Here is a 19,730-nt window from a genome sequence, read left to right as displayed (position 1 = left end):
TCACGGCCCGGCCCCCCCAGCACATGGAGCGTGCCGCGGGGCACGCCGGGACTTGTAGTCCTCGCCATGCCCCGCGCGCGGCGTCACTTCCGCTCGGAGGGGCGGGGAAAGTGGCTCCCATTGGCTGCCGGCCGTCTGATCCGCCGGCGGGCAGCGGAAGTGGCGTGCAGCTGGCGAGGGGCGGCCGTTGCACGGCGGAGACTTTGAACGGCGGCGCGGGCCGGCGGCCGGGCCGGAGCCATGAGCGCGGGGCCGGGCCAGCAGCAGGCGCTGCTCCGACAGGTGAGCGCGAGGCCGCCGCCGCCGCCGCGGCCGTTGGGCCGCCGGGTTGGGGGGGGGCGACGCTGCGGCCCCCGGTACCTTTCCCCCCCCCCCCCCCCCCCGAGGGCTGGTGGGCCCCGTGCGGCCGCTCACGCTCTGCTCCCGCAGGTGCTGGGCTGGAGGGTGGCCGCCGCCGTCGCCTGGTCCGTGCTGCTGCTGCCCCTCTGCACCGCGGCTTTCGTCGTCCTCAGCGGCATCGACCCCTTCCACCCGCTGCGCTGGGTCTCCAGTAGGTGTCTGGGGCCGCGGAGCGGGGGGTGGGGGCGGGCGGCCTGGGAGCCGCCTGCTGTGGAGGCTCGCTCGAGTGCTCCCGTGTGCTGGGGAGCACTGCTTCCCGCGAGGGGCTCTCCTCGCTCTGCCTTTGCTGGTTGTTTTGAAGCTATCCTGTTGCTGGAACACGGGGCGCTGCCTAGAGACTACTCGCTTAAAACCTGGGGATCTGGCATGTGCTGTTTGTGTGCCCCATGCTTCTAAATTAAGTGTGCAGACTGACTGCTGCGTATGCGCAGTAGAAATTCGTGTGTTTAATTGCACAAGGCTGAGGCACATCTTCACTGACAGCTCAGTGGCTCTTTAAAGAGAAGAAGGTGTGTATATGCAAGCACTGTGCAGGTGTACATGAATGCGCACTTTCATTTACCTTTTAGATTTAATTCCTTTTGCTCATGGCAGAGATTGTTTTAAATGCTTTGTTACAGAAATGATGTTTCGATGTGAAGTGACCTGAGGCTAGTATTTTGAATCAGTTTGTAAAATAAAGTAGTTCTAGCTGCAGTAGTTGACCGGGTTCCCTTTGACTCTTTTGTAGTTTTACAGTCCTGTGTTTACATTTGCATTTCTCCACCTTCTCTGTTGTTTTGGATTTGGAGAAAGGGGATAAAATGACTATGACATGATATTTCAGTTTTACTTTGTGCGTTTCTAACTGGTCTTTTAAAATGCAAATTTCTGTGTTGCTTATAACCATAAAGGCCCTAGTTTTCCCTAAGTAGAAATAACTATTGCAAGCTGATGTAAGTATATTCTTCAGAGAAAAATCAGGCTATATGATTTAGTTCTCTGTTTTAAGTGCTTGGACACACTTCCCCTGTCCACCCTGGGCATCTGCTGTTTGCATGGAGAGCCTAAGACTCCTCTAGCTTTGGTGCATTGGATCACGAACGAAATTGCTTGAGTAGCCCAAACTTTCCCCCAGTGCGTGCACACACAGCACAGAAAATGGAGAATTGTTTTAATGGAAACTTGATAGCTGTGATCATTTAGCTGCTCAAGGAAGACAGACTTGATTTCTTTTTCCCATTGAAAGTACAAAACCCTGAAAGACAACCAAACAAAAACAATTTCCTCTGTAAAAAATTCCTTATCTTTTCAGTGTGAGTCTATGGCTGCAGGTTTTACTAAATGACAGGAAGCTGTGTTAGTTCAGCAGTAGTTTTTTTTTGTTTTTTTTTTAAAAAAAACTTTCAAATGGAGCTTCAAAACTGTGAATGTTCATTTATGATAAACTCAGTTATAGAGTATTTTCTGTGAAATTTAAATATGCTTTCAACCAGTAGTATTGTGCAACTGGGCTGATCTGGTATGAAATTAGTTGAATCCATTGAACATGACTCTCCATTATGCACCTAGTGGATTATTGCTAACTGCTTAAATGTTCTCGCTTATTTAGTGTATCTGTGTTGTCTTCTTATAATCTGATATTGTGTTTTTTCTTATTTTAGATTCTTTCAATGATTTATATACTTCCTACATCATCTTTTGTATTCTTCTTATGTCTGTGGTGATACTAGTAATAAGCATCTTCAATGTTGAATTTTATGCAGGTGGGTTATAAATTGATGAAGTGGCTATGATACCTGAATTAAACAGGGTGACCGTTTAAAAAGATTTGTATTTGACATACTTAACATTGTGCATTGTCTGTATTAATTGAAAAATAAATTTATCAAAGCTTATTTTTAAGTAAAGGTGAGCACTTTGTATTTATTCATTGCTTCAGTGACAAAGGGAGGACCATGACTATAGTGGATTTGTTCGTGTCAGAAGATAGTGATTTTCAAAGGAGAGAACATTCCAAATTCCTCAAGAGTGTCTCGTGGCTGAGAGACTCTTTAGCTGAGTTACTTTGTTGGTTTTGTTATCGTCTAGTGACTGATTCTAACTGTAAAAGCTTCTTTGGTACCAATGGCATCTTTTTAAAATGAAGTATTTTAGACGTTTGAAACGAAAATTCACTTTGAGCTTTTATTTGCAGTTGTGCCATCAATACCATGCTCTCGATTAGCACTGATAGGAAAAATTATTCACCCTCAGCAAGTTATTCATTCAGTTGTTCACGCTGTAATGGGAGTGTTGGTTGCTTGGTGTGCTGCAGTTATGACAAAAGGGAAGTTCCAGTTTCTTGCTGTGCCCTGCACATCTTCAGAAAGGTAATTACTTGTGTGTGTTAAAAGTGAATTATGCAAAGATCTCTTATTGAAAAATGTTTTTACTTATGCCCTCTTTTGAACAAAACAATAAGATTTGAGTACTAAGAAAAATGAGCAATTATGTGTTGATATCCTTTGCTAAAGGATAGGAAATACCCTAATTTATCCAGATGTTACAATGCATTAAAGAAATAATTGCGCCAGAAGCTCAAAAAATCTAAATTGCCATGATTGTTGACAGAAGTTGAATGATAGAAGATTAGTTGTTCCTTGAACTAGGTCTTGGTCTTTTGGTCAACATGACATACTCAAAAAATACCAGAAGCATCCTCATGCATGAGTTACAAAAATAGGTGGAGGGATTCACACTTTGGGAAGAACACCTGAAATATATATCCTGATCAGGACAATAAAAACAAACTCCTGGTTACTTAAGGCTAGAATAACTGTGTTTTTCTCTTTTTTGACTGAGAATTAATACCAACTTCTTTATTTTAGCCTAGATGATGCTGTTCCTCAGGTGTGTCTAAATGAATACCACCTCTTCTTTCTACTGTCTGGAGCTTTCATGGGATACAGTTACAGTCTTTTGTATCTTGTTAACAATATGAATTATTTGCCATTTCCAATCATACAGGTAAGAAATTTAAAAGCCTTCGCAGAATGAAATGTCAAAGCAAAACAGTGATCAATAACAGTTGATTATTTGTACTTTCTAATAGGGCGATAGCAGCTCTCTGTTGACATGCTTTCACTAATTGATGAAGCATACACATAGTTAGCTTCAAATGCCAGTGGTTTTCATCCTCCTCCTTCCTATCATGCCCTTTCAAATAAGCACAGAAGTTGAGGATGCCACAATTATAAAATTTACATCCCTCTATTAAATAATGGTCGAGGTGGACCACAACAGAAGAGAGAGAGAGAAAAAGACAACATGCAGGTACTGAGTGTTATCTTCAGAAACTGACAGCAAGGGTCACCTAAAAGCTGAAAAATCCCTGAGAGTAACAAAAGCATATTATCAATTGTAACTGAGTACCAAATCATTTAAAGTTTAAATAGCTTATTAAATCTTGCTTAAAGCTCAACATCCAGCACTTGTTTGTGTGTAGTGCTGTAGAAACTGAAGTTCCATTAAGTCTTTCAGAGGGAGCTCTGGCAGTTCTGCAGAAGTTGGTGCCAATGAGAAATGCTGAGGGGTGGCTTGTGAACCACCATCTAAAAATATTTCTGCTGTTGCTATAGCCTTGCAGCAGCCATTAACTTTGCAGGACTCCCAGATTTACAGAGTCCAACTGATTTGGCAAAATGTCTTTAAACAAGGTTGTCTGAATTAAATGTTTTGCACTGATACAGTTTATGACCATTCCGTTTATCAGCAAGCAACAAACTAAGCATCAAGGCATAGTTATTGTATTTTTTTAATTACTATTAGAAAACTTTTTTTAAATGCAACCTAGCCAAGTAAGATTTGGTTTCATTTGCATGTACATTCAGACAGGTTTCTTTGGTCTTTTGGAAAGATATGTTATTTGTTTTTATGGAGAAATGATTCAGCAGTGCACTGCTCTTGCTGTTAGAAGGATTAGCGTCAACTCACACTTGTCGGAATTTTCCATGTGTTTTAATCAAACACCGGAGTCTAAATGAAATCTAGTGGATGAAATGCGCCCTCATTTGTTTTCTGTTTACTTCACATTAGATAGGGTTTTTATAGTTTGTTTCCCGGTTTTTAAAGTCAGTTTCCCCACTGTCCATGCTGATACAAGGAGGAAGAAGGATGAAAACTAGAGATGATTATAAAATGACAGAAATAGACTGAGAGAATAAGTAGTAGTTGTAACACCTGGAATTACCTTAAATAATCTTTTAAAGTCATCTAAACTTCAAATGTACTGCATTTCAACTACCTTATCCTTTTGTATCATTTAAAATGATATGTTCTGAATGCAGAATGTTAAACTAGTTTGTTTGTTTGTTTATTTTTAGCAATACAAGTACTTACGTTTCAGACGATCTTTGCCTCTTCTTGTTAAACACAGTTGTGTGGAATCGCTGTATTTGGTTAGAAACTTCTGTATTGCATATTACTTTTTTGGTAAGGATTCCTGAAATTATTACTATTACTATTTCTGTATTCTGAAAACTTTCTTTAATCAGTCAGGCATGTTATACTATTTTTCAATCTTCCAAATAACTTGCTGAAGACATACAGGCTTGTTTAAAAAGTAGGCAGAGCTAACACTTCTCTTTTTAGTGAGAAAAAGCACGGAGCTTGAACCTTAGCAGTATTTGTATGATAGCAGTTCTTACTGCTTCACAGAAGCTTGTGTGGCATATGTGAAATGTCTCTTCTCCAAAGAGATTAACACCTTCTATAAGAATTCCTGATCTAGCTGATAACACTGTCATCTCTTTATAATATTACAAGGTGAGGACAGTGGGGAACACTAGTTTCCTAACTGTAACCTAAAGTCTGTGTTCGGACACCTTACTAAAACATTGGTTCTTCTCGGGGTTATTGAGTCTCCAGTGATCCTTTTTTGTGGAGGAAACTTGTTGCAGGCAGTTGTGAAGTAACTTGCCCGTAAGAGGAGCTATGAAACCTTACCGGCCTGTGTTTAACAAGTGTACGTTTTAAGTCCTGATGCTTCAGGCCACTGTCTAAATATCAGTCCTGATTTGTGACGGAAAGACTGCAAATGTGAGAGTAGTGCAATTCAAAAGTTTTATTTTGGTCTGTAATTTATATTTGTTGTTTTTTCTTTAAATATTCCTGATATTATAGTAATTCCTTTATAAGGTGCACAAACATCTCTGTGCTTTGGACTCCTCCTTCCATTGCCTGGTTTTGGAGTTACAGCCTCACAGAGCTGAACCTGAAATACCAGCAGTGTGTGTGGCTTTTTTATTTATATAGTAAATATGTATATTGTATATAAACATTTACAATGTTTTCACTTTTTAAAATGTAAAACTGAGCACTTTGCCTTTATTCTCAGGTGCACTTTGTATTATTTGGAGAAAATTGGGGAGAAAAAGATAACACGGCTCCCTCCCAAGTGAAACCAAAGTTTGCTCTTTAGGACTAGACTTTCTTAAAATCAGTATTTTTAAAGTTATAGTTGTAGTTAGACACTTAAATGATGTCAAAATATGCTAAAATGATTTCCATTTTATTTACATTAGGGAATAAGTTAAAAATGTAGTGTTTTATACTGCTTTCCATTAAATCTGTAAAAACACTCTACTGGTGCTTGAGCTGTGCTGAAAATGAATATTAAATTACTGCTAACCCTCTTTTGTTAGTGAAGAAATACAAATAACTCAAATAAGACATCCTGAGAAGCTGGAAATAAAATTTGGGATAAGACCTACATCTTTTACTGTATAGTTGCTGGCCTGAAGCCTTTTTTCATTCTCTTGTTTCAGTCTCTAAAGAAAACAAAGATTATTTGTTCTCTAGAACATGCATGTTAAAAGGCCAGTCCTTGTCTCTGTACATTTATTCTACTTTTGACTTGTTTCTGGCCTAAGATGTACGCGTTTGGCAGTGTCATATTTGTTTCACAGTGTTTCTTTTTTGGGCCCATAGGTTATATTCCAAGGGCATGGATAAGTACCACAATGGATCTTCACATAGACAGGTAGGTAGCATACTGTACTGAAAACTTGCAGGAGAATGTTTCCAACAGCTCCCTTTGCTAAAGAAGTCTGGCTTAGCGACTGGTTCTTGGTGTGTAGTAGGATCTAGTTCCTTGCCTCTCAGTACAGCGCACAGGGACTGTTACATACTTCTGAAATGGCTCCTACCAGAGTGTGTTGGTTCCTTTTGGATCTGTCTTATAGTCATTAAGAAATCCTCACTGGTCTCCTTCATCTCTCTAATTATCTAAAATATTAGAAAGGCTTAACTGTCCAAATCTCATTTTGTTTATGAGGTTTATCTGCTTTTCTGTTTGTGTGGCTTTTTTGTTTGTTTGTTTTGCATATCTTAATTTTTGTGTGGCTGCCATTTGTTTTACAATAGGGAAGCTGGAGTTCTAAATACCTTAATTGACTGAAACTGTGATTATAGTTACTTATTTCGTATTTCATTTTCTTTAATTTCATTACTTACATATTTCAGGTTCATAGTTACTGAAAAGTTAAAAGGAATAAATGGGATTTCTGTAATGTCTTTGAGAAAGTCTTTGCAAAGAAAAAAAGGAAAATACTTCTTGAAATTGTTGCTACTCTAACAGCTTATTATTGGCATCTTTCATAATAAAAATACTTATGTCTTCTTGTTTTATCTGCAGTAAATTGCATCCTCTTGACACTCTGACTGGCTTATTGGATCTCTCCTTGCTCTACCATGCCTGGTTATGTGGAGTATTTCTTCTGATTACCTGGTACATTACCTGGTTACTCTTCAAAATCTATGCTACAGAGGTTAGTCCTTAATGACAATACTAAAGGCCTAACATCAGTGTTGCATAGCTAATACTTTCTTTTCAAGAGTAGTTTTACTGGGAAACAATTATGAATTCCCTGATTTTCCAAGCCCATGCTATGGATATCTGAGCAGTCAAGAGAGTCCTGGGGGTTAACTGACTTTTTTTTTTTTTTTTTTTTTTCCCTCCTCCTCTACAGCAAGACAAGCTTGTGCTGCTCACAAAATTAGTATGTTTGCAGCAGTGCTTTGTTTCTACCTCTTCTTCCTACTCCTCTGCTTCTGTTTCCATGTCTCCCTTTTCCTGGTCTTATGATCGATACTGAGTCCATGCAGGTGCTCCTGGGGCCACCCTAACAAAGAACTTTGTGCTGCCTGGAGCCAGCACTAACTTTCTTATGTCATTTTGGTATAAGAGACAGCGGAGCCAGTACAGAGCCCATATCTGTCTGGCAGAGCTTATTAGCTTGGTCCTTACCTGTGTTTCCATGCAGTCATTTGTATTTGAGCTTGAGACTAGCTGAAGACTTGCTACAAACAGCTGTAGGTTACACAGGAATATAATATCTGGAAACTATTTAGCTCTCAGTGAAACTTCACAATATGGAAGAAACCAAAACACTGTCAGTATTCTACGAGCTAAGCTCTAGAAATCTCGAATTTAAACAAGCCATCAAAGTATGCAGCCCTCCAAAGCACAGACAAGTTAATAGAATTCAGGGTATGGTATTAAAATAGACTTCAAGCAATCTTGGGAATTAATACTTTTTGCTTTTTTCATTTAACCACTAAGCTACAAATTAATATAGCTAAAAAAGGCAATTTAAATATATAATAAATTGCATTAGAATAAAGCTGAGACCTTGAATTAAGAAAATTAAGTCTTGCAGACAAAGAACTAGAAAAGACTATCTTTGGCTAATCCAGGTATTCCATTACAAAAATATAGAGCACGAAGTTGTTCATCTAACTTGATTTTTTTTTTGAAAACTTTTATTAGACTGCAGGTTAATAGGAAAAGGAGTTGGATTCAAAGCCTGGACTAATATATTCTTGAAATGCAAAGGACTCTTATGGGATAAAAAGCCATATTCAGTGCTTTTTAGAGTGTTAATTATAATTAAATGGTCTCTAGTTATTATGATTGCACGGAGAAAAGATTAGTAATGACTGGAACATAACTGATGTAATAATGTGTGAGAATCTGTAGACAGGCTGGAACGAGTTCTGAGGTGTGAATGTCCAATTTCAAAGGATAATAGTTAAAGCGCTGTTGAGCACTGTCTCAATACCACTAATTACTGTACTGCTTATAAAGCTATGTGAGACAAAAAAAGCATCCAGTTGTGAAAGTATAAAATGGATGTTGCCCTTTTGACTGTTAAAGAAAAGATTTGCTTATCCATGTGAATTTTCTTTTGATGAGCTGAACAACTTTCAGAGCTCTTGGTAAATAGTGGCATAGTGTAAACTGAAAAGTCACTAGAGAAATTGTACATTTAAATCAGTTCCACATGAAATCACTTTAACCCTTTATAAGTGATTGTTACTATAAATTTCAATTTAGCCATTGGAAAGGGAGGGAGAAAAAGCTGAAAGAAATAGTTTCAAAGAAAGATTGCTGTAAACATGAGACAGATAATCTGTACCCAAAAAGGTTCATATTAAATAGTATTAAAAAGATGCAGTGTTCGATACAATTTAAGCACTGTTATTTGCATTTTAATCATTGTAATCATGAGAATAGGAAAACATTCTGTTAAAAGAATATGAATAATGTGATGATAAAAATAAGAATTCTGTAGTTTATTAGTGAAACAATACAAGTGAAGAATTTTGAAGTCTTTTATTTGATTGTGGAACCCTCAGTTCTTCACCAGGTTGGTCAAGGTACACTTTTAAAGATGGACATTACAGTTTAGGTTTCAGTCTTATTTCTTGCTAATGTGGTGTCTCTAGTTTCCCCCACCTAACTACAGATAGGTGGACTTCTTTTTTCATATGATACGATGCCCCTAACTACTAACCATATAGGTAACATGGAAGGTATTTGAAGATAAATACAATGAAGGATGGTAGCTGGATTTGCTAGGACTTCTCAACTTCAGAAGTAACTGCTAAAGTCTTTTTCTGTGTTAGGAATTACAGGCTGGTTTACAGTAGGTTGAAGAGTCTGGGTATGTGTTTTTGTAGCTGTTCATCATTCATCTGACAAATATCAGCTTGGGTGTGGTCTTTCATCAATTTTTCTCATGTTTTGCTCTGTGTAACACAGCTTCCGATGTTTTTATTTAGACACATCATTTTCCTGTCCAGCCAACTTTTGCTGAGGAGACGGACCAGTGCCTACCTAAAATTTTAAACAGCAACCCTCCCCTTATTATAAAGGTAACAAAATCACCAACATGTTCCCAGCTCGATGTGTGCTGAGAGGGTGTTTCCCAAAGTCTGTAATCAGATCTTCTGTGTAGCAGTTATTTTAATTAAGGTGTTTGTTCTTCTAAAAAGCTGCCTGAGAACACTCAACAAGGGAGTAACTCTTAGTGATGAAAACTTGTTTGGTAGTGACATCTGCTGGTGCTTACCATGCTATGTTACTCTTAAGCTGAAGAGAGACTCATTTAGTTAGAAGTGAGATGTATTTAATTTGTGTGCAACAAAAACACGTTAGTGTACTTATACTAAAACAAAATGTTAGTGAGATTCAGTTTTTAACTTATTTAACGTCGGGTCTCTATCAGATGAACTGTTATTTTGTCAAATCTTTGTGCACTCTTAACGCTTTGCCTGCACTGCAAGTATTTGTGTTCTTACACATGTGCTTTTCTTTCTTGAAATTAAAAATGATTTCCATATTTATGTTGGGAGTCTTTTTTCTTTTTCCTCCTCCCTTAAAGACAATACTATAAAAGCTACCTAAAATCTGTGAATAGAGGAGAGTAATTTTGGTCTTGACTTTGGTAATCTTTAACAGGATTTATTGACATAAAAATGTGGGAACTCATATGAGAAGTATTGTGTAAAGAAAGATGAGAATATTCCCTTGCACATGCAAGCTCCACATTTAATGATTATAGAGGTCTCTGATAAGACTCAAAATGCACTATGTTGCAAATCATTTGAATACCTTTTTTAATGTTTGCTGCATTGTCAGAGGATGGTTGGGAAGACTAGGGGCTTCCTAGCACTGTTAAAGATGCAGGAAGTCTAACTTATACTCTCAGTATTTACTGAAGTAGCTAATTAATCAAGCCTTCTCATAGTTGCAAGGTGTGGGAAATCCGGTTGTTTCAGGATTGCCATATTCACTGCTTAAATAAGCAGAAAAACAGCTTTTCTTAAGAAAAAAGCAGGTTTGATACTGTATGACAAACTATGTAGCTGAGCTCTGGCTTGCAGAAAGAGTTCTTGCTTTAGATTTTTTGAGCTCTTTGTCTGAGTTGTTAGCTGTTAAGACTAGAAACAGTATGTTAGATCTTCTTTACATCAAAAGAAACAAAATGTCAGTAAAGTTCTCTGTGAAGCTCTTACTTTCTCAGCAGCCCCGTCCAAAGTGATTCTAGAGATGTGTGCAGTTCCTTGCCTCCTTTTTCTCTGACATGGGGCTGTAGTTTCTGCGAGAACTCGTTCTTTGAGGATTGCATTTGGAAAGATAACTCATATTTTTATGGAAACCCATTGGATATTTGAATGCACTAAAACATTTTCTTTTCTTTGCAGTTTTTAGCCTTGCAAGACTTGATGTTACTTTCCCAGTATTCTCCTGTTCGCCGACAGGAAGTCTTTAGTCTTAGTCAACCAGGTAATTATAAAACTATTCCATGTTGATTCCTTTTTAAAAAAAAGTGTTAATCAAGTGCTTTTAGAAGTAATGAACGTGAGGCATGCTGCATAAGCCAGGAGGCCTTATAAGTAAAAATACCCCTATGATGGTTTTTCCAAAAGGATGCTTAATTGTCTATATTCATATTGCTTCATCTACTAAGCTCAACAAATAGTGGTGCCTGTTGTTTGATTCACGTGACAGCCATGAGGAAACAAAGGTCTCGGGGTACTGAAAGCAGGGTACTCTCGACCTCACAAGTCAAATAATCCAAACTGAATAATCTAGCAGATGTGTATGAAAGCTTAATGTTCGGATATCAGTGAGATATGAAATAAAGGATAAATAGTAAGTCACCATTAGAGTTGTGAAAGCAAACAATGGCTATGATTTCCATTAGTATACAATCCTCTTGCCATATACAAAGATATGGGAGAGAAGGTTAATTAAAGCTGCCTAGAAGCCTTCAGGAACTTTTTGTTGCACTTCATCAGGCATTTAAGTGTTTGTACTACTTCAAAGCTGTTTACAGTCACAGTTGATATTACTTCTGTTCATTTCAGTTGTTCAGTAGATTTCAAATCTGATGGGCTGAACTGCCTGTGTTTCCTGCTTGTTTAGCAGGTTTCACTGAAGTCTTTGAGTTACCCATTCACTGGAAGATAGACTTTGTCCATGTTTTCATCTTCCCCTGAGTATTTAACTAAACTATTACAGTGGAAATGCACTGTGGCTTTTTAGAAATGGAAAGGTACTATAGCTTTTCAAGCTTATGCTGGAAGCAGATGGGCGCTATCAGAATAGCTACAATGATGCACATCTTGATTAAACGTGCCTACTGCATTTCACATTGTTTGTGTGCATACTGCTAGGTGGGCACCCGCACAACTGGACTGCAATATCGAAGGAGTGTTTAAATCTTCTGAGTGATCTGACCCAGAGGCTGATCGCACAGCAGGAAGCGGCAGCAGCAGCAAATGGGAGAGCAAAGCAGCCAGCAGGAGAACTGAAAATATCTCCACAGACTCCAGGTATCTGAGGAAAAAGTTCACAACACTTTGTAAAGCCTGAAAATACTGCTAGATTATAAAGGCACATTAGTCTCAGTTAAGTTGTGTGGAGAAATGAGTTGCAGATTTTCCTTCAACTAACTGTAATTAAAGAGTGCTACTGCCCCCTCCCCCATTTCACTTTAAACACTCTTGTTGTAATAACACCAAAATAACTGAAACAGAAAACTTGGAAAGAGTATACTTCAGTTTGTTTACTGTGCATGATGTTTTGTTCAGTACAGTAAATATTTTCACATTTGCATGAATCAGGAAGTCTAGTAATTACACTTTTAGTAAGTGGTAGAACCTGGTGCAGGGAGAACTGATACCTTGCCAGGAGATGTTTTGTAATTTGCATAACTGCTCTTATGATTAGTTTAAACTGATAAAACTTTTTTGTTTGTTGTGGGGACTCCGAATACCTTTGTGTGATTCACTCAGTATCACTGTAGAATGAGGAAAGCCAGCCTGGCTCTTGAGCCATGTGCAGCCTGCAAGCAGTTCGGGTGTTTCACATGCCAGACTTGTGCCTTGTGACTGGCAGCAGAGCTGTGCTGACACAAGGGCTGCCAAGTAATTGAATCCCGTAGCAGCCAGTGCCTAGGATACAAGTGTCCTCCTGCTTCAGGACAGGGGACTGTTGATATGTTAGAGTTGAATTGCTCCTCACGCTCTGTTCCCTTTGTTCTCTTGGATTTTGTGACTGACTTGAAGCCCTCGCTGACAAACAAAGTAGAAGCATGGCCATTCCTATGGAGGGACTCTCTTTAAGTAGGCTGCTTTTTAGTGCTTAATCCTAGAAGCACACTTTACATATATATACATATACATATATATATATATATATGTGTGTGTGTGTGTATATATATGTATATATATATATGTGTATATATATGTATATATATATGTATATATATATAATATGAGAGCACAGTAGTGCTAGTTATCAAAGAAAAATAATCTACAGAGATCCTTCTCATCTTTTGCTGTTTTTAAAAAGTACACATCAAAATTAGTGTTGAGTGTTTTAAAGACCATGGTGGAAATGATGTCTTTTATTAAAGCTTTGAGGATACAGAAGTTGCCGAAATAGACAAATTTGTTATTTGGTTGTTCCTGTTTTATGTGCACCAGCCTGTTTGTCTTTAAGCACTGTGTTCTTTGTCATTAGGAGCCATTGTGACAGAAGACATGTCCTTCCAGTTACAGAGGTCTAATGTCATTCCCAGAGCCCCCATGCCTTCCCTGGTTAAATCATCCCTGTTGCCTTTAAAGGCGTCACCTGGGTCTGATGTTGGTACGCCTTTCAGTTCACCCATTTTAAATTGCAAGGCGGGAATTCTGGATTTAAACTCTCCTTGGCATGGATCAGTCCAAAGTCCTCATATTATGAGAAGAGGACCAAAGCTGTGGACATTGAATTCAGGTAGATATTTTTCCACTGTGCTTGTTTTTAGCCATGTAGTTGTTAGTGTAGTAGACATATCGATAGAGATCTGTATCTTTAGGATGAAAGTGACGGTAACTGATTTTTCTGAAGAGGCTTTATTTCTTTTGTAGATCTGCAAATGAATGGTTCTCACCAAGAATCCTTTCCAATGTTCTCTGTTGTGAGAGCTGGCAGTGAGGCAGTGCAGCCCAGCTTTATTTACACATGGCTTCAGAACAAGCAAGAACAGGTAGAGTAAAAGTTGCAGTACAGGTGGGTTACAGCCAGTGCAGCTTAGGTGTTCTTTCTTCTTGAAAGGACTTTCATTCTGTTGAATTAATACTTCCTTCTTCAATTAGCTTGCATAACTTTTTAAAACAAAACGAAACACCTTCCCCCCTCCTCTCTCCAATCCCTTTATACTGCTTCTTGTAAGAAGATGTTAGAGTTGAGGAGGGCCAACTGCATACCCTGAGTTAAGTAAAGGCAACATTTTTAATCTCTTGTTTTGTTTCTTTTCAGATTAAAAACTTCTTATCAAAACGAGCACTGATAATGTATTTCTTCAGCAAGGTAATCATGATCTTACGTCTTGTGACTGTGCAGCGTGGCCTATGATTATGTGAGCATATGGCTTCAGCTGTGGCACTACGTACCTTTTTATATGTAGTAGTAACAGTTCTGAAACCTCTGTCTTACTCCAAGCTTTCACAACATTCTTCAGACTGCAAAACTTTATACTTACTGTGAGTTTCATGGCAGTAGTATCCCATATCTGCATTAAAAAGTGATACTTATTTAAACTGAACTGTTTATAAAATGTATTTTGATTAAAGCATCATGTCTTAGAAGAAAATAACTGAGAACTTAATCTGTCTCGTATGCTATTTATTAGATGAAATGGCCTTTAGTTAAAATTAGAATTCAGTTAGTTAATTTTTGTCAGGTGAAGGTACTGAAAGAATTCTTTATAATTTTCCTCTATGGGAGAAGTAGCAGCCAGGATGTTTGGAATTTCTCTTTATGAAATATTGGTACTAATATTACTACTACCTTTCAGGTGAACTGGAACACTTAAACTTACTTAGTATTTACACAAAGAAACAATCGAGCATTTCTCTTATTATAGAACACTGACTCAGTTAAGCTTTACAGAAACTTTCCCCTCTACCTTAGATCTTTGTTTTTCATAGATTTAAATGTTTCCTGCAAGTGAGGATCGTGTCTTTACATGCAGATCTTTCCTGTGCACGTGAGAATGGTTCATACTTATGTAGAGCAGTGTTTTCTGATCAGATGGAGACTGAGTAAAGCAAGTTCATGAAACAAGCATAGGAAAATTACCTAGTCTATTTAACCCTTAGAAACTAATTAGTTAAACAATATACTTTTTTTTTGAAGTCCCAATCATAGTTACAGCTTTATGGGCAGCTCCTGTTCAAAAGGAATTTTTGTTTCTTGAGAGGTCAAAATTTTCTGTGTATCCTTGAGATCTATCAGCCTTACTAGCCTTTTCTGAGGGGAGAGATGTGATCTTGTCATATGTGTAATACCTTGATTGAAACCTGCAATTCTGGTGATACTTAAGTGCATTCAGAGTTCTTTGGTTTCTTCACAGCATCCAGAAGCCTCCATCCAAGCTGTTTTCTCCGATGCCCAAATGCACATCTGGGCATTAGAAGGTAAGCAGTTTCTATTTCCATGTGTTCTGCTCCTTTGCCTCTTGTACTACAACAACTAAAAGGATCCAATTCCAGACTTGGTGCCCTGTGCTTTATAAGTAAAATGGAAGAAAGATCCTTGAATCTACTTTGACACAAAGATGTGGCTGCATTTCAGATACCAACGTGAATAAAGATCAAAGTTATTTGTTAGCTTTGAGATGCCATGCAAAATCTTATAGTTTGTGTTCAGTAGGGGTTCGGGTGTTAGATCTGAAGATTCCTAAATTTGATTCCTTTTGCTTATCTCCTACCTGAGCCCATGTATCACTTCTATGGTATTTTTAGTAACAAATTTATGATGTTCTTTTACAGAACAGCTTTTCTGAGTAAAGGCTCTGAATCTTTCTCTTAATCATGGACAGTTGAGAGAGAGAGAATAAGAGAAGTTGCTTGGGATTTCAAAATTATGAGATCCAGCTATAAAATGAGGTGACAGTGTCAAAGATTATGGGTATCAACATACAGAAGATTATAACAGTCTTTGCTTAAAAAAAAAAAAGAAAAGCAACCCAAAGCACTCGGGTAGTAAGTTAACAAACAAACAGAAGGAGGTCGTCTGGAGACAATTAAAATAGTAATGAGACTATGCGGTCGTACTACAGGATTTCTCATTTATTTGTTTCAAGTTCACAAGTGTATACCAGTATTGATGCAAACTTTTGGACCCTGCAAACGTCTCTCTTCTTCCTAGGTTAGATGTTTTACAGGCAGATATGACAGGCTGTGTCAGATTGGTGAAGGTGATGGGTGAGAAAGTATAGAGTTAAGAGGTGGGAATCAACTTCTGCAAAACTGTATTTATCATTTGCTTTTTAACTAAGGCTAGAGGGCTGTACTGTAATTTGTTTTAGTCCGATAAACAAGTAAACTGAGAAAGCATTTAAAGCTAGATCCAGATTTGCCTCAAATTAGTAAAGAGTTCTGCCTGTTGAAGAGAACAAAGAAAGTTAAATGATCTGGAAATGTTCTGCGTATGGCTAGAATTGTACAATAGGTCCCATCTTTTGGTTGATGTTGGGTACAGTGCTGATCTGAGGAGTGGAAAGAGGGAGCTTTTTAACTTTTATTGCGCATATTATTTCCCTTCTCTTACCATCAACCTCAAACTATTGTACACGTTTCAAACCAGAGACTAATTTAGTCCTGAAGCAAGCCAGAGCTGAAGTAATTCTCATCTGGCTCCAGTAAATCCTGAAGAATTCTACCACACTAGTGAAATCTTCGGGTAATAATAGGATCTGTCCAATTTTTGTTAATGCTTCAGAAGGTAAGAAATCAAGTAGAAGTAGTTAAGAATTCAGTAATTATATCAAACTTTTTCTTTTTTTTAAAGGTCTGTCTCATTTGGTAGCTGCCTCATTTACTGAAGACCAATTTGGAGTTGTCCAAACTACACTGCCAGCTATTCTGAATACTTTACTGACTCTTCAGGAGGTAAAAAATATTAACTTTTCCTTGATGCAAAACAAGTTTAGGGAGGAGAAGGTGTTCTGCTGATTGTATATTTTGACATTGCTGACCAATCATAAGATTGAAGTTCTCACTGCTGTAAATTGCTTCTGATCTGCAGTTAACCTAAACAAAACAGCTAGTTACCACTATTTTCATTATGAAACAGCTGAATAAAGTCCTTTCTCCTGCTAAGTAGAAAAAAACCTAAAGTTCTTAATGGAATGTTTCATTTAAAAAATAAATGGTACTAAGTGCTCAATTAAAAACCTTATTTAAGGGATAATGCGTAAAATATAGTATTGTAATTGTTTAGTTAGGACTTCAGTTGGCTGTGTGCATGCAACATGGAACACTTGGAGACATTGCAAATCACAGCAGATAAGATTTGTTTGGTGTTTCTCTACTACTACTACTATGGCATTACTCAAATTACTGATGTTTGAAAATGTGTATTAAAAAATTGTTTCTAAGGCTATTCATGTCCTATTGATATAATCAGTTTATACTGCCTTAATGGAGATTCTTGGAAAGAATTTTGAGGTAATTAAAATTCTTCAGTGCAAGTCATCTATTCCAAGAACAGGCACCAGGAAATATTTAAAAAAAAAAAAAAAAAAAAAAAAAAAAAAAAAAAAAGAAAAAAGGAATAAGTAAAACCTTATTTCTAAAAGGTTAGATTTGTTCTTCTACTGCAATGTGTGTTCTGGTTAGCATTTAAGACTCATTAACATAGAATCTTACTTCACAGAACTTGGTTCTCTGCTCATGTTGTTGGCCAGAGAATGCAAGGTCAAACTCTGTCTCCAATACATTTGTATGTGTCTTGGTGGAATTTCTCAACTTGTGGTTTCTATTTGATTTATTTGACAAAAACATGTTCTGTTATGAAATAATTGAAAAGAACAGATGAAATGAGCTCATTTATGTTTTTCTCAATTAGGTTGTAGACAGACATTTCAAACTGCCTCATGTTTCTAGCAAACCTCCCAGGATTTCAGGAAGTTTGGTGGACACATCCTACAAAACGCTACGATTTGCACTTAGAGCATCTCTGAAAACAGCACTATACCGGATAATTACTGTCTTTGGAGAACACTTGAAGTAAGGCCTTTTTTGTAACTGTTTTCTTGCTAAATTTACTTTAAATATTATTGTAGTACCTATGAAAAGGGAATTTTGTGCAAAAATCCCTTCAGGACTTTATTCTAAGATGGTATTTTAGTATTTTTGATTTGTGGAATGCTACAAAATTTTTTTGTAGCAATATGGTCCCCCTTAAAAGTTTAATTTTCGCAGATTTCTGGCAGCTTTTCTTAGTGACTTTTCATGGACTCTTGAAGAGCAGCCCATAAAAAAAACCTACTCATTTAATAAATTTTAGCTGTTGAAACGAAAATAAATCAACTAGAGACAATTATCTGCTCTGTAGAGCAAGAATCCTAGGAAGAGTCCAGATAGTCAAATACCCCTGCTTCATGGTTGTCTGGGAATGGCTTTTTGTCTGCTGCTGTCACAGAAGGCAGACTTTCACATTTGGCTTCTGAATACGTGGGACTAAAAGACACTTCTTCAGCATCTAACTAACTCTTTCTTTGGGGAAGAAATGTCATTCAGTTTGGAGTGCTAGATATATAGTAGATTATTTTTTGAGATTCTTTTTTAGCTTTAAAAAAATCATTCTTGCAAGGTAAACAATTGCTTGGGTGTGTTAAATGGTAAAGAAATAGACTGTTTCTAGGGACAAGTGTCTTTTAGTAGTGGAAGGTGTTGAACAATCTTAGAGGCTGAGAATTGATGGTTTTGAGGATTAAAATTAATTTTTTTGGACTTGGAACATAGAATTTTCATACAGCTGGGTTTTCTAACTTCAGCTGCACTGTAACTCTTGCTTTCTATGCCTGCTTGCTTGTGACATGACATGTTATTTTTGTGGTGTATGTATTACCTTTAATGTAAAATCTTATGTTCTGCATTTGGTTTTTAGTGCAGTGCAAGTGTCTACAGAACACAAGAAAAGACTTCAGCAATTCTTGGAATACAAAGAATAAATTAGATTTTGATACATCTACAGCTTGTGTTCAGCACTTTTGGTAAGAAGAAAATGGGACTAATGAGCCTTTCTATCTTGGCTGTTTGGAAAAGCATGTGGAAATACAAGTCACAGAACAAAACTCAGAATTGTACAGAAACTCTTCTGGTTTCAGATCAGTTTGTCTTTTGTATAATAAAAATTTTAAATTCATCTTGTCTTTTTAATATCACTTACATACAATAAGAACTGACATTTTCTTATTTGTAAGATTGCTGTCAACATTTGAGATGATTAGAGTTACTTTGCCACTCAGAACGTTCACTTTTTTCACTGTGTGTTCTTTCCCTACCCTTTCCTGTTAAAGGGATAAGTAGAGATTTGCATAGATAATTAGTATGCCTAAGTGTTTCATAAATCCAGTTGATAACACTTTTAGTGCAGGTGAACTATGTACTTTAAAAGTAGGAAGCAGATGTGCCCAGGAATAAAACATGCTACTCTTCTGTAAGATGAAAATACTCCTTCAGAGTAAAATGGGTGTGCAGAAAGGCGCTGTTTAGACACAAATACTGTCAATGTTTTATACAACTGCTCTTGAAAAGCTAGCAGCTTGGGTTTTATCTTTAAGGTGACCTTTGAAACTAAGTTCTGATCTACACTGAAACATGCAGGAAGCATTATAGTATTTAGTAAATCTCTTCTGAGTAGTGATATTGTGAATGAACTCCAAGAAGTTTGGATCAACAGCCTTCTGTTAAGGTAGATGGCTATGTTGCAAACCAGCATTCTTCCCAACTTTTTCAGAAGCTACCAGTAATGTACATTATTTTGATGAAAAACACGACCTTTTAAAACCTTTTAAATGCTTCATTTGGAAGCAAACTTGTCCAAATTGTTTGAAAATGTGAGCTACCTCTTTTTTTAAACTTGCTCTAGTTACTGTCACAGCTACACTAGAAAACATATATGTAATATGAAATGCTGAGATGCAGCTGCAGTACCTTGCATGTAACTTTCTCAAGATAAATGT

General features: G+C 37.5%; 1 protein-coding gene across 1 annotated transcript; it reads left to right on the top strand.

The window, feature by feature from the left end:
- Nucleotides 1-145: 145 nt before the first annotated feature.
- Nucleotides 146-18,910, top strand: NDC1 (NDC1 transmembrane nucleoporin). Its single transcript, XM_026105315.2, has 18 exons — nucleotides 146-282; nucleotides 430-550; nucleotides 2,043-2,144; nucleotides 2,576-2,750; nucleotides 3,249-3,387; nucleotides 4,743-4,851; nucleotides 6,349-6,400; nucleotides 7,055-7,187; nucleotides 9,484-9,576; nucleotides 10,909-10,990; nucleotides 11,884-12,042; nucleotides 13,235-13,489; nucleotides 13,624-13,742; nucleotides 14,015-14,065; nucleotides 15,111-15,174; nucleotides 16,550-16,650; nucleotides 17,609-17,769; nucleotides 18,653-18,910. The coding sequence occupies exons 1-18, from the start codon at nucleotides 241-243 to the stop codon at nucleotides 18,714-18,716; spliced, it is 2,022 nt and encodes a 673-aa protein (XP_025961100.2). The 5' UTR covers nucleotides 146-240; the 3' UTR covers nucleotides 18,717-18,910.
- Nucleotides 18,911-19,730: the final 820 nt, after the last annotated feature.

Source organism: Dromaius novaehollandiae, chromosome 8 (genome assembly GCF_036370855.1).
Source record: "Dromaius novaehollandiae isolate bDroNov1 chromosome 8, bDroNov1.hap1, whole genome shotgun sequence".
NCBI lineage: Eukaryota > Metazoa > Chordata > Aves > Casuariiformes > Dromaiidae > Dromaius > Dromaius novaehollandiae.
The sequence above is the reverse complement of the archived record's forward strand: the minus strand, read 5'-3'. Positions and strand labels throughout refer to the sequence as shown.